A 12,521-nucleotide genomic window follows, 5' to 3' on the forward strand; every position below is an offset into this window, starting at 1 on the left:
AAATTTGTTCAATTGCATATATATTTAAAATTGGGTTTGGAAGAAAATTAGTCCGTTATGGCTTGGATTCCCGTTTGAGCGTTGAGTCCTGGATATGATAATCATCCTAAGTGACTAGTGACCTTGTATGGCCAAGTCTCCTCCCTTGCCAGCAAAAGTACATGTCCATTTATCCACCTTCCTCTCGCAATTATACTTGTATGTCTTGGCCAGAGAACTGGTCTTAAGTTGGCACTTTCTAGCATCGGAACTCGGCATGAAATCATTTTTACTTGTTCGATTGTCATATATCAAGTAGACTGTGCCAAGATGTGGATCGATGGGCGTTCTTGGGTTGTTTTGCCTAAAACGTTTGACCTGAGCACAGACGCCCATGGCAATCATTTCCCTTTCCCGTTGTGCCACGGGGTTATCCCTCTTGGGAGCAATATTTTCATCGTTAAAATATGCGACGTGTTTCTGAACAAAAGAGTCCTGCGGACATCCTTGCGTTCTCGTATAATCTGTTATCCTTCTTGGATCTCCTTCGAAGTTATCCCGCTTTCAGTCGTAATTAATAGTTAGTTGTGTGCCGTCATTAATCGCTGTGCTCATGTAACTTAAAGTTTGCCGTGTAAATTTAAAGTTGCAACTCTGCTCCAAATCACACGCCATCTTCTGCGCATACCGTGCATTTTCGTCAAGCTTCCTGCCATTATAATACAAGGTTCCCTTTTTAACCACGATATGATACCCTGGATTACACACCAGTCTGCCCTCTATTGGAGGATTTGTTAAGTGAACCTCCGCATCTTTTGCAGATGTCTGTTATATGAATAAGAAATATTTAGTGTATATGTCAAAAGGCACTATACAACAAACTAATGACCTAGTTTCAACTTACAAAGTGTGTCAATAATAACATGAGACTCATCAGAAAATCTGTTATCAAGCTATACATATGTACATGGGTACATAGTCTTTGAGTACCTTTCTTATGACCTTTGGTATGAATTAGAATGTCTGAAATTTCGTTTTGCCTAGTGTTTTGTGGTTAACTACGTTAAATAAAATAAATTAAGGTATAATATATTGATAATAATAAATAATAATAATAAATTGAGTATACATGAGTTCCTTATCAATATTCCGATAAAATATAAGCATGCTAAAATAATTGCTTTTCTTTGTAAATTTGGTAATTGTTTTTGAGAAATCCATCTTATTCCTTATTCGGTCGGTATTGATAATGAAGTAGGCTTTGTTTATTAATAAAAATGTCAAAAGCCAAGCTGAAGAAAATATTTAATTATTCAAGAGGAACACGAGGTTACTCAAACAAAATACTATTCTATTTGATTCATATTTATAATATTTTATAAAATAAATAATAATCACTCAATAATTTCAGTTAAAGACATCGTTGATAAAATTTTTACCTGAAATACGCTTTGATCTGAAAAAACACAAAACCTTCTAGCTCTTGTAGTTCTCTAGAACTAGTGTGGAAGAATTTAGGTACAGTCTCGCGGACGGACAGAAATATATTCTTTTACCTGATACTAACTATAAGTCGAAAAAAAAGGACACAGAGTAGTTCATAATTTAATAATTCAACAAATGCAAGCTGAAAACTAACCTTAAATATGCGTAGCTTTATTCAAATTGACAGAAAGAAAATCGCTTCGGTTTTTTTAGTCCATTGTTTCCAATATTCCTTAATTTTGAGCAGTACCAAAGAAAATTTCCATATTTGAATGACATCATTCGAATTTTATTGAATTTGCATAAAACTGGCGCAGATCTTGCGACTCTGCACCCTTTGCAATGCATAAGCATCGTTTGATTTACATACAAAGGGATTAAACATAGTAATTTAACGTTATAATAGGCAATAATCATATGTTCTAGCAATAGTTGTTTGTGTGTGTTTAGCATTCGTATTACTGCTGGCTCTTGTGTAGTTAATTAATTAAGTACCACAGCGTAAAATGGGCTCAACAAAAGATATGGGTGGCATACTTTTCTATCTCGACCCTTTATATTTTTTTATCCCATTTATTTTTTGGTTTGTTTTGTGTCTTTGTTTCAAGTGCATGGGCGCCACTAAAAGGCCTAGGGGGATTTTCTGGGGGTGTAGAGGGATCAATTAGGGTGAGATATTTATATATCCATACACATTTCACATACATTTACAATTATAATCGATTGGGGGGAGCAGGCGAAGATGCATTCGCCTTTCACTTTTCAACACACATTTTTAACGTCATTATACTACAGTTGCCGGTTCCATGGACTAAGTTGCGCTAGTTAACACAGAAACTACAAAAACGCTAACCCACAAATCGGATAGCTCGCGAAATCGATAGGAGTTTTAAAAAAAGAATTGGGGTTTGTGTATGGTGCCGCTTTTTCTTTGCAATATCTAAGCCGCTGCACCGTTCACAATTTACAATTGGCTGAAGGTAAAAGTGTTCAATACATTTAGTTTTTAAAAGAAAATTCTCTTGAAAGCTAATGCAATAAGTTTGCGACTTGAAAGTGTAGTAAACGGATATACAAAGTATATTTCTGAATACCATTACTTCTTTTCTGAAGAAAGTGATTGACTAATACATTTGAGGGAATACTTTCAAGTCCATAGTGATTTCGAGAACTCTCCAAAACAAGTTCGCGTTGATTTTTCGTGTGCTGGGTCTGGGGAATAGAGGGTGTTGGGATCGGGTAGCGTTCGAGCCTCCTAGCCACCCACAACGTATTTACAAGACGGCCACTGGAAAGCCTCCAGGTGCACCTAGTAAAAGAATAGCAGCCGTTCCTGGGCAGAGGCGGAAAGGAGGCGCCACGATCGCTTGATGCTGACATACTGTATTAAGGCGCGTATGCTGATCAGAAAGCCAAAGGCGCAGATCAGCCACCAGAGCCAGGAGTTTTCGTGCGAGGCCAAGTCCGTCGAGTGCTTCACGATCAGCGTCCATTTGGCCAGCGACAATCCGAATCCCGACAATGCTCCATATCGGGCGGCGATTGTGTGACAGAAACAGGTGAGCATCAGGAAGCCGATCCAGTTGAACAAAAAGGCCACAATGAAGGCCGTAATGAACATGATGTCCGTGCCGAGCAAGTTGTCGGTGGTGGACAGACTATTTTCCGGATCGCTGGCATCGATGGCGATGAACGTGAGTGCCGGCTGGGCGGATCGCACAGAAGCGGCTCCATCGCGCAGCGGATTCGGCGGCAGTAGCGGATTCGGCGGCGGCGGTAGCTGCTGCGAGGAGGGCAAAGTCAAAAAGGCGGGCGGCAGCTCTCCGTTCAGCGACTTTTCCATTTGAACCTCCTCGTACGTGGGCAACTTCCCATGTATCTCTGGCGGCAGTTGTGCATTCATAAGGTCCGCCTGGCCCGGCAGCTGCACCTGCATCTGCATCGGGATCTGACTGGGATCGGGTGTGGCTAGGGCCAGCGGTGGCATCTGAGCCGGCAGTGCCACCTGCTGGCCATGGCCCACGTTCGCCTCGTACGGTGGCGGAGCACTGAAGTCCGCCTTTGGAGGTCCCAACTGATCATCCCCGGGAGACGGCTGGTTGTTGTGCGGCATGACTGGAAATTACAAAGGAAAATCGGGAAAATTAATTCAGTGCTTAAGGGGTTACAAAGTATATCAATTTTTTTGACAGCCTAAGGTGACGTCTTAGCAGATTCTTAAGAAATTCTTTTCTTTCTTACATACTAAATTTAAAATATCCTTATTTTCGTGTAGCTTAACATCACATGATAAGCTTTTCACTCAGAAGCCCAGATCAACTGTTTAGTATTTACATGCATCTCTGAAATAAAAGGAAAATCAAGGCCATGGTGAATTCCCAATCAAATTATAAAGGAATTCTTAGAAATTTGCATTATCTAAATTGAAAGTATAGCAGGTGATTTAGTTCTCGCTTTTATTGACGATATTAGTTCACGCGTTTTTTAATAAAATTAGGTGTATAATAAATAAATGGGCGGCTAGCTGCCAAAATTGCATTGAACTATATCTAGATTTATTTTTATCTCTCTCTGAGCAATCAGTTTTCGTTCGTTAATACTTGATCTAAATGTGTTATAGGCACGTCAGTAGGCACTTAGAACTACGGCATTCGCCATCTCAATCAGATGGTAAAAATAATAGTTTCGTTTAGCAGTTAAAATAAACAGTTGGACATGTTAGACATTTAAAAACAAATGAGCAGCCGGGCTAATTAGTTAGCGCAAAAGTTCGTTGCAATGCCTGGGGCGATTGGAGGCTTTCGCTTGAAGGTGGGCCTCCTCCAGCGATAGGATGCGGCAAGGGCCAAAGGGACGTCTCACTGGGCGCAAGGGTCGCAAGCCATCCACCTCGTCCATGCCCTCGTTCTGACAGCCACCGTCGGTCGTTGTGGTTGTGGTGCTGTCGTGCAGCTTTTGTTTTTGCAGCTTCTCGTGTCGCAGGTACAAAACCACACAGCACATGGCCATAAACAGAAGTGCCAGCGTTGCTCCGCTAACAATGCTGGCCTTCTCTAGCATCACACGGTTCCTGGTTGGCAGGTACGAGCCATCAATCTCCTTGTACTCGCACCTCGGTCCCATAAATCCCAGCGCACACTCGCAGTTGTACAGGATTTCATTGTGGATCTTCACCGTAAAGCACGTGGCATCGTTCAGGCAATACCAGGCGGCATAGGTCGGTGGACAGGCGAAGATCGGGAAGGTGACATTCGGCCTCGGCGTTGTGGATATCTCCACATTATCCGGCGGCAGGATCGGTGCAGCTGTGGGCCGCGGCTTAGCGATGGCACGCGAGGAACAGGCGGCGGTGAGCGGTAGGTAAGCGCCGATTAAAGCGGTGGCAAGCAACAGCAGATCCTGGGCTCGCATCTTGATCTTAACTCATGGCAGCTTACTTGGGAATGTGGCAATGCAGTGTGAGGTGTTTTGTAATGTGGAATTCTTGGCTTTGGCTGGCAGGCGGCTGCAAAACAAAAACGAAGTGCAATTAAAAACAAATCAAAAATGTAAGCTCGTGTTCGGGTCTGTGTGGGTTAATTGCCTGCCTAGCACCGCCAGCCGCCTCCTTCTCACAATTACAACCTATGCTCCTCGACCTAAGTGAGAACGAGAGAAACAGAAAATCGAATTTCATAAATTTTTAACACAAAAATGACATCGTTTATTTACCTGGCCGGAATCGCGAGCGGAACCCAAGCGGCTGTGGCACTTGCACAGCCTGCATTCATTATCAATTGGTTTTTCTGTTTACACTCTCACTTAACATAACGTACACTTCAGGCACTTCAATATATAAAAACAGTTTAATACAATATGTATTTAAACGTATTAAAATTTGACATAACCTTAGGATTTCGAAACGCCTTGTTATGAACAAGTACAAGCTTCATTAGAATGTAACTGATCCCGATGCGTATGTAAACAAAATAATTAGAAAGATATTCAACTATGTTTATATCAACAGAAACGATATTGAGTAATTCTGCTGAAACAAATACATTATTTGTAAGCAACAAGCGACCATTTGAGTGGGCGTATAACAACATAAACAAATAGGTGTTTGTCTTAGTTGTGATTCAGCTTTCGCATGGGTATGTCCATAATAACAGTGTCGTTTTCAGAAACACGCATTTTCGGAATACCACTTAACGTAAATTAAAACTTTCCAGCTGCTCTTACAGATCAAAATGCTTTAAATAAACACTAGGCATGCCAACTTAACTGTCTATATTTATTTTAAGAAATATGTCAGTGAAATTGAACTATTTTATTATTCAAACATGCAATATATTAAATTATCAATCAAAACTAAAGTTATATTCTTCTACAGTTGACTTGGAAGTGAAGAAGTACAATTCAATCAATCACGAATTAGATACAAATATTAGTATTTAGCTTTTGTTTTCTAGGACTCTCGTCACTAGTCAGAATCTTAATCCACAGTGGCGAGTCCTTGGACTGAACCGAGTCCAATCGCTCTGTAAAGCTTTACGGAGCCCACAGCCCCATAAATCTTTCTCTTTTCCTCCCATCACATGTGTGGCACGCACCTACGTCTTAAAATGACAACAACAATGCTTACGAGTGAAAGTTGACAGCTGAAATGGCAGGAGAAGTGTACGAGTGCGAGTAGGACAGTGCGACAGTCGCAACACACAAATGCAATTAAGATGACCTTTCGGTCAATTGAAATAAAAACGGAGCCAAACAAGCAAAACAAAAATAGTTCAAGCCAATAAAGAAACTGCGTGAGTGGGCTTAAGTTGGCCCTAATTTTTGCGAGTGCATGTATGGAAATTTATAGTTTTTTTTATATCTGTGGGTGTGTGGGTGAGCCGGACGTAAGCTTGAATAATGAGCTAATAGACGCCAACGAGCTAAATGAGCACCTGGGGGCTTATCAAAAATTGACCTCAAACAGCAGAGTACACAGAAATAAACTTTGATATGATATGCTAATCAATTGGATTGTTGTAAGTATCGCAATACAAAAGGCTTTGGTTTTATATGGACAAAATAATTATCTTGAATAACTCTAAACTACTCCAATAAATATAGGAAGACATGAACAGTTCTATCTGTATAATTCAATTTAAAGGTTGCCAATTTTTTTCGTGCGCAGGAATATCTAAAATAAAGTCAACAAGGAGAAATCGTATTGATAAGGTGACGAATACCATCCACAGGTGCGGAAAGCATGTGGATGCTAGGCAGTAATTACAGTTACCTGTGGATGAGTCAGATGTGCGGGCATTTGAAAAATTGCAAAATTGCACGAAACCGAGAGATTGTATATTGTACAGTTGAACTTATCTGCGTTTTGCCAATACATTTAGCAATATCATTTTAAATTAGACTGTATAGTAACACAAAAAGATTTCGAGGATTTCACAATTAATCCCAATGTAAAGCGACTGTGCTCAGTCTTATTTCTTAACAATTCACTAACAATCGGGCTCAAGTTCACTTATCGTTAACATGCTACAAAGCTGGCATAGAATTAATTTCAATGTAATATATATAAAAACTTAGGTAAGGTTCTCTGGAAAATACGCTTGTTTTTCCATTGCTGAGAATTATTATAGAAGTTTAAACGCGGCTAAATCGATATTATTAGTAGTTCGTTTGCTTTTAATGCGTATGCATTCGCTTAAAACGCATTTTTGATTCTTTAAATTAAATAAAAAAGCTAATACATTTCCAAATGTCAACACATGGAATTATATTTGAAACAGATATGAGAATTTTTGAACTCGAACTGTAATTTCAAAAGAATTTTCGTATTAAAAAACAAAAAATTATAGAACTTTTTTTATTTGGTATCTATGAAATAATAGTTTGTCGTAGCCAAGTTTTACTGTCTCTGCGTGTATGTAAAAATAGGACGGGAGAGGGAGTTAGAGCGCTTGCAAGGGAGAAAGCAACAGGGCCGTGACAAAAGGCGTTGGAAATTAGCGAATTGCCGTGGAAAAGTAACAACGCAGTTTGAGCCAGGTTTTGGGTTTCAGCCGGAGTTTGTTCGGTGATAAGAAATTTGAGCGCGTGGACAGCTGCCAAGCAGCAGGTGTGCGCGAGGGAGAGGGCAATAGAGGAGGCATCACTGGAATAAAGCATGAAGTAAACCAGTTAAACGGGACCGGGAGCAGAAGAGAGCGGATGAAGATGCAAGCGGAAGAAGCTGAAGAAGATGCAGATGGAGCTGTCTGAATGGAAGGTCTCTCAAGGGGCCATTTCCTGGATTGAATGAAAAACACACAGACACCGACATCTGCAGTAGTATTGCAGTGGAATAGAGAAAGAATAAGAGCAGGGGCGACGAGGGGAGGCGGGCCACTGCGAGAACGAGTTTCCAAGCAAACGGCGCTTGTTGTTATTGTACAAGGGCAAATGAATTAATTTACTAGTGTAAATATGAATTAAATAAACAAGTACACCGACACACGGGTAGACTTATCAGAGTGTGCACTTTTTTTAGCATTTAGCACCTGAGTGGCGAAATCTAGCAGAATTAAGATTATTAATGTGCTAAACAAAACATAAACACATGTACACACACAAACGCACAACTTGTGCTTAAGTGCGGAGAAGGGGGAGAGAGAGCCTTAAATCTTCAGGAGCGCTCCTGTAACGGTTATTTGTTTCCCTTTCTTCGCCCTTTCTTTTGACGTCTATTTCTGTACCCGATTTTAATTCGATTTGATTCTAGTTCGCCTTTTCTGTGCCATGTTCTATTTATTCACCTTGTTTTCTTCTATGCGTTGGTCGATTGCGATTGCGTTCGCTTTTCTCTTTTGCGCAGCGCTCTCTCACGTTTCCGTTTTATTGATTTTGTTCGAATTTTGTTGACTTGTTGTTGCCAAACACGCACACAGATAATACTGTTGGTTTTTTGGCTGAACTGCGACAGTAGGCGTTTCGCTTTCGAGTGGCTTCACTGTACGCAATTAAACTAATTTAAAACTGGGCTCACTTCGCGAGCGAAGCGAAAAAAACAAATGCACCACCACGAATAATCTTCGATTTCTGAGCTAGTGGTGGCCAGCTGCTGGGCAGTCCGTATCGATTGTAGGGATGAAAGCGTGACAGGCTATCGAATCACAGGAAATTAGCGACTAGCATTGGAAAATAAGCTTGCGTACTTTTATATAAAAACCTGAAATTATTTGTTCATTTTCGTATTGCTGAAATAAATATATAGTAATAATAATAATGAGTCTATTAAAGCTGTTGAAAAATTGGTTTAATTTTCCAATTCAATAAACCGTATACTGAATACCCTAAACGATGAAAAGACAAGGCAAACCGAAAATAATCGATAAGTCTGAATAATGTTATTTTCCGTTCTCCACATCACTAAGCTAAGAAAATTTTGTAAACAACGACGTGGACGTAGTAAATTTAATTAGAATTTAGCCACAATAATGCATACATGTGCGATATTTCTTCTACTGGCGTTAAGTGTAAGTTATGTCTGAAGCCAAGCCATGTTTATCATCTATATTTTATTCCCCACAGTGCCAGCAAATCCAAGCGGAATTGACGGCCGCCGACTGCCGGGCGTTGGGTTTTATTAAAGCCCAGTTAATGTGCTCCAGTTGCGAAAAACTGGATGATTTTGGACTGGATACCATCAAGTGGGTTCAATAACATTTAATTAGTCGATTAGTAAGCTAATTGCTTAATTAATCTCAAAATCTAATAAGAGCAGATTAAATTACATATCTCATTTTAGATCTTTAAATAAAACTAGTTTAGAGTGTATCGTTACTGTTATAAGCCTATGCCCTTTTAATTAAGCCGATTTTAATATTTCAGACCTCAGTGTAAGCAATGCTGCACTTTGGACCAACAGCCAGCGGCACAGAGGACATATGCCAAGGCAATTCTGGAGGTGTGCACCTGCAAATTCCGGGCCTATCCGCAGATTCAGGCCTTCATTCAAAGCGGCCGGCCTGCCAAGTTCCCCAACCTGCAGATCAAATACGTAAGAGGACTGGATCCCGTGGTCAAGCTCCTAGATGCCAGTGGCAAGGTGCAGGAGACGCTGTCCATAACCAAGTGGAACACGGACACTGTCGAGGAGTTCTTCGAAACGCATCTGGCCAAGGATGGTGCCGGCAAGAGTTCGTACAGCGTGGTGGAGGATGCCGATGGAGATGACGATGATGATTACCTGCGCACCAACAGGATATAAAATAAACATTTCCAAAACTGTAGATTAATAAAATCATAAACAAAATCATAGACAGTATCTCTCAAAATCTTTGAAGAATTATATTTTGTTAAATATATTCTGTCGAAGAGGTTTAACTTATTTAATAAACTAAAAACTTCTGGGATATCAAACCACTGAACTTAAAAAATAAAAACATCAAGATCAAGGATATAAATAAAATTTACTTGCAATATGAGAGATTATTTTTTAACAAATTAGATTTAGTTTTTAAAAGGTTTTAGAGCCACTGCAAGGTGGCGCATATTTCCGAGCTTTTCTACGCGCCACCGCGGAAAAGCTGTGCACACAGTTTGGGAGTAACTGGAAAGCCAGTTACTGCAATGCGACGCCGTGGGAGTTTTGGATTCATAAGTATAAATTAAATCATTTTATTTGTTATCTTGTTATCGATGGCAAAGGAAAGTTCCCGGCTGAGGCAACAAATTCGCGGCATTGTAGCCGAAATTCTTATCGCAAAGACATCACACCACCCCCCTCCCCCCTTTGTGGCCGTCAGCAGTGACGTAGTGGACTCACATGGTGGGGGTCCTCAAGTCGATCAATATTTGATCAGCCTGCTGGAGTAATTGTGGTAACTGAAACGGCAAACAGCATATTTCTGCCCGCCAAAATCGTAGCTGATGTCTATTTCCGATGTGTGACGCAGCCTTGACATCGCCGTCTTTCCGCTCTCTCAATCTTGTTTTTATCCGGATAACGCGCATGAGAAAACAGTTCCTAAGTCAACCATAATCATATTATAATGGGATCGGTGCTCTCAGGAAATATCACCAATATGTAATGACAGATAAATAATAATGCTTTGCCTAGTACTTTTACCTTAATAACTACTTTCTGCTTTGAAATACTTGGATCAAATGTTTTTAAAGTGATATGAACTACAATGTTTTATGAGCAAATCCTGAAAAGGGATTAAATGTACTAAAAATGCTATTTGATGTTGGGTTTGGAATTAATGTTATGATGTAAACTGTGAAAGGTTTAAAATATTGTACAATGTGGATTATTTTATAACTGACCTCCATAAAAATATTTTAATATAAATGGTATTACGACATGCAGTTTATTTGGATGCGATGAATATAAACAAATGCAACAGTATTTATGCAAGTAAACATCTAGCTATATTAGCATTTTGAAAAATGCATTACATATTCTATGATGCTCCTACAACTGATTACAGCATCACAAATTCAGCAATTCGAGCGGAAGAGCGAAAAGCAAATAATATTGTTCAGCACTATCGCCTGTTTACGTTTAATTACAAGTATACACTAATATACATTATTAATTCCTATTTGCTGTCCTTGTTGTTAGTTGTTGCAATCTAAGACGCCTTTTCACGATACTACAATGGGATGAAGTACCTTGAGTTTGGAGAATGTTTCATCGTCCTTGCACCACTGTGATGGACCCTTTATCAACGCTGCCCTTGAAGGGACTGCAGCCAGTACGTGTGCCAATACAATCCAATCCAAATCCAATCTCTAACGTCAATGCTGGGCCCCTCTGATGCGTATAGATTATTTTTAGCCGCTGCTATCACACGCAGACCCCATCGTACGGATATATGTACAGTACAAATGTATATACAGGGACAATGTACCCCCAAATGTACGCACTTTGGGCACGTGCCCCGCCTAAATGTAAAGAACAACAAATGTACTATTTTATTTTAAAGGATCTGGGGGAAATGTGTTAGTGGCAGCTGAGTAGGATGTCAATATGCTTGCTAAAATCTTAAAGTAAATGTAAGCTGTTCGAGAATATAAAGTTAATTTGAATATTTTCAAATATTCTATTATATTTTTGAAACGGTTACAAGTATTTGGAGTTGAAGTAAAGAAGTAAGCAATTTTCACCTAAGTATGTGTATTCAATTTGGATGTCGTCTCCCAATTAAGTACTATTAAAAGGGTAATTACTAAAACATTGACGTTCTAGCAAATATAGCCTTTTCTGTTTTGCATACTGTTATCAATCAATGGCGAGGCGCTGTAATCAATACTAATTATTTGCTATTATGATTACTCTTGCGCACGCACACACACACACACACACACACATAAATACCGAGGTATGCATTACAATTGGAATCCGAGAATTTCTTGCGTTCTTATCAATTGTGTGCCATATAAGCAACTAGGGTGCATTCAACTGGTCCGTTTTGCAAAAACTACGATATATATGTACTTTTTGTATATGAAATGAACTTACAACTGGCATCAAGAAAGTAGCAAAAACTATTCTTGACGCCTAGAAGCAGTAAAAGCCAGCAGGACTTTTATGTTAAGGGCCAATCATCGACGTTGCTATTGAAATATCTAATGTAAAAAGAAAAAAAATTGTTGTTTATTATCAGTGAGCTACAATATCCATTTCCTTTACCGCTGCTTACTATAAATGTATGACTTCTCAAAAATAAAGTTACCTAAGATAAGGATAAATATATTTTACGTGATTTGAAATACTAATTGCTTGACCGCTGCTGTGCCCGAGGCATATTGCCAGCTGGCTGCAGTAAAAGCAATAGCAACACAGCAATGTAGCATTGTAGAAACAGCAATGGCAATGTCCCCAAAGACCCCCCGGGAAGTGGAGAGATTGGAGGAGCATGGACGGATGCCGAGTGCTGGAGCTGAAGCCCCCATGCTGGAGGAGCTGAATAATGTCGGCCGATTCTGGGTGTGGATTGTGAACTGGGAATCGAATCTGTTGTTGTTTCTGCTGTGCGAATGCGAATGGGAATGCTGATAACATTTGCGCCTTTCGAGTGGCT

General features: G+C 39.9%; 4 protein-coding genes and 1 long non-coding RNA gene across 6 annotated transcripts; 1 reads left to right on the top strand and 4 right to left on the bottom strand.

Annotated features, from left to right (window-relative positions):
* Positions 1–56: 56 nt before the first annotated feature.
* On the bottom strand, positions 57–904 carry LOC117139305. The gene is given in 3 exon segments (XM_033301547.1): positions 57–126; positions 128–804; positions 884–904. Coding segments are annotated over 3 exon segments (723 nt in total). The 3' UTR covers positions 57–101.
* Positions 905–2,035: 1,131 nt separating this feature from the next.
* On the bottom strand, positions 2,036–8,337 carry LOC117140052 (NEDD4 family-interacting protein 1-like). Its single transcript, XM_033302789.1, has 2 exons — positions 8,247–8,337; positions 2,036–3,579 (listed from the first exon to the last, which is right to left on the bottom strand). The coding sequence occupies exon 2, from the start codon at positions 3,575–3,577 to the stop codon at positions 2,774–2,776; it is 804 nt and encodes a 267-aa protein (XP_033158680.1). The 5' UTR covers positions 3,578–3,579; positions 8,247–8,337; the 3' UTR covers positions 2,036–2,773.
* On the bottom strand, positions 3,904–8,336 carry LOC117140053 (protein spitz). The gene is made up of 2 exons (XM_033302791.1): positions 8,247–8,336; positions 3,904–4,969 (listed from the first exon to the last, which is right to left on the bottom strand). The coding sequence occupies exon 2, from the start codon at positions 4,873–4,875 to the stop codon at positions 4,222–4,224; it is 654 nt and encodes a 217-aa protein (XP_033158682.1). The 5' UTR covers positions 4,876–4,969; positions 8,247–8,336; the 3' UTR covers positions 3,904–4,221.
* A 514-nt stretch (positions 8,338–8,851) lies between the features above and the next one.
* On the top strand, positions 8,852–9,748 carry LOC117141469 (selenoprotein F). The gene is made up of 3 exons (XM_033304932.1): positions 8,852–8,966; positions 9,022–9,140; positions 9,322–9,748. Exons 1-3 carry the CDS (start codon positions 8,928–8,930, stop codon positions 9,698–9,700), a joined length of 537 nt encoding a protein of 178 aa, XP_033160823.1. The 5' UTR covers positions 8,852–8,927; the 3' UTR covers positions 9,701–9,748.
* A 288-nt stretch (positions 9,749–10,036) lies between these two features.
* On the bottom strand, positions 10,037–11,893 carry LOC117141128. Of its 2 annotated transcripts, none has more exons than XR_004459459.1 (3): positions 11,831–11,893; positions 11,110–11,382; positions 10,037–10,459 (listed from the first exon to the last, which is right to left on the bottom strand). It is a non-coding gene; the product is annotated as an uncharacterized LOC117141128 (long non-coding RNA). The 2 variants fall into 2 exon arrangements; XR_004459460.1 differs by lacking the exon at positions 11,831–11,893 and adding an exon at positions 11,605–11,681.
* Positions 11,894–12,521: the final 628 nt, after the last annotated feature.

The sequence above is a fragment of the Drosophila mauritiana genome, chromosome 3L (genome assembly GCF_004382145.1).
Source record: "Drosophila mauritiana strain mau12 chromosome 3L, ASM438214v1, whole genome shotgun sequence".
Taxonomy (NCBI): domain Eukaryota; kingdom Metazoa; phylum Arthropoda; class Insecta; order Diptera; family Drosophilidae; genus Drosophila; species Drosophila mauritiana.

Coding starts and splice junctions, on each gene's coding strand:
- LOC117140052 (XM_033302789.1), bottom strand. CDS start 3,577: ATGCCGCACAACAACCAGCCGTCTCCCGGGGATGATCAGTTGGGACCT.
- LOC117140053 (XM_033302791.1), bottom strand. CDS start 4,875: ATGCGAGCCCAGGATCTGCTGTTGCTTGCCACCGCTTTAATCGGCGCT.
- LOC117141469 (XM_033304932.1), top strand. CDS start 8,928: ATGCATACATGTGCGATATTTCTTCTACTGGCGTTAAGT. Junction 8,967..9,021: donor TTCTTCTACTGGCGTTAAGT/GTAAGTTATGTC, acceptor TATTCCCCACAG/TGCCAGCAAATCCAAGCGGA. Junction 9,141..9,321: donor TTTGGACTGGATACCATCAA/GTGGGTTCAATA, acceptor TTAATATTTCAG/ACCTCAGTGTAAGCAATGCT.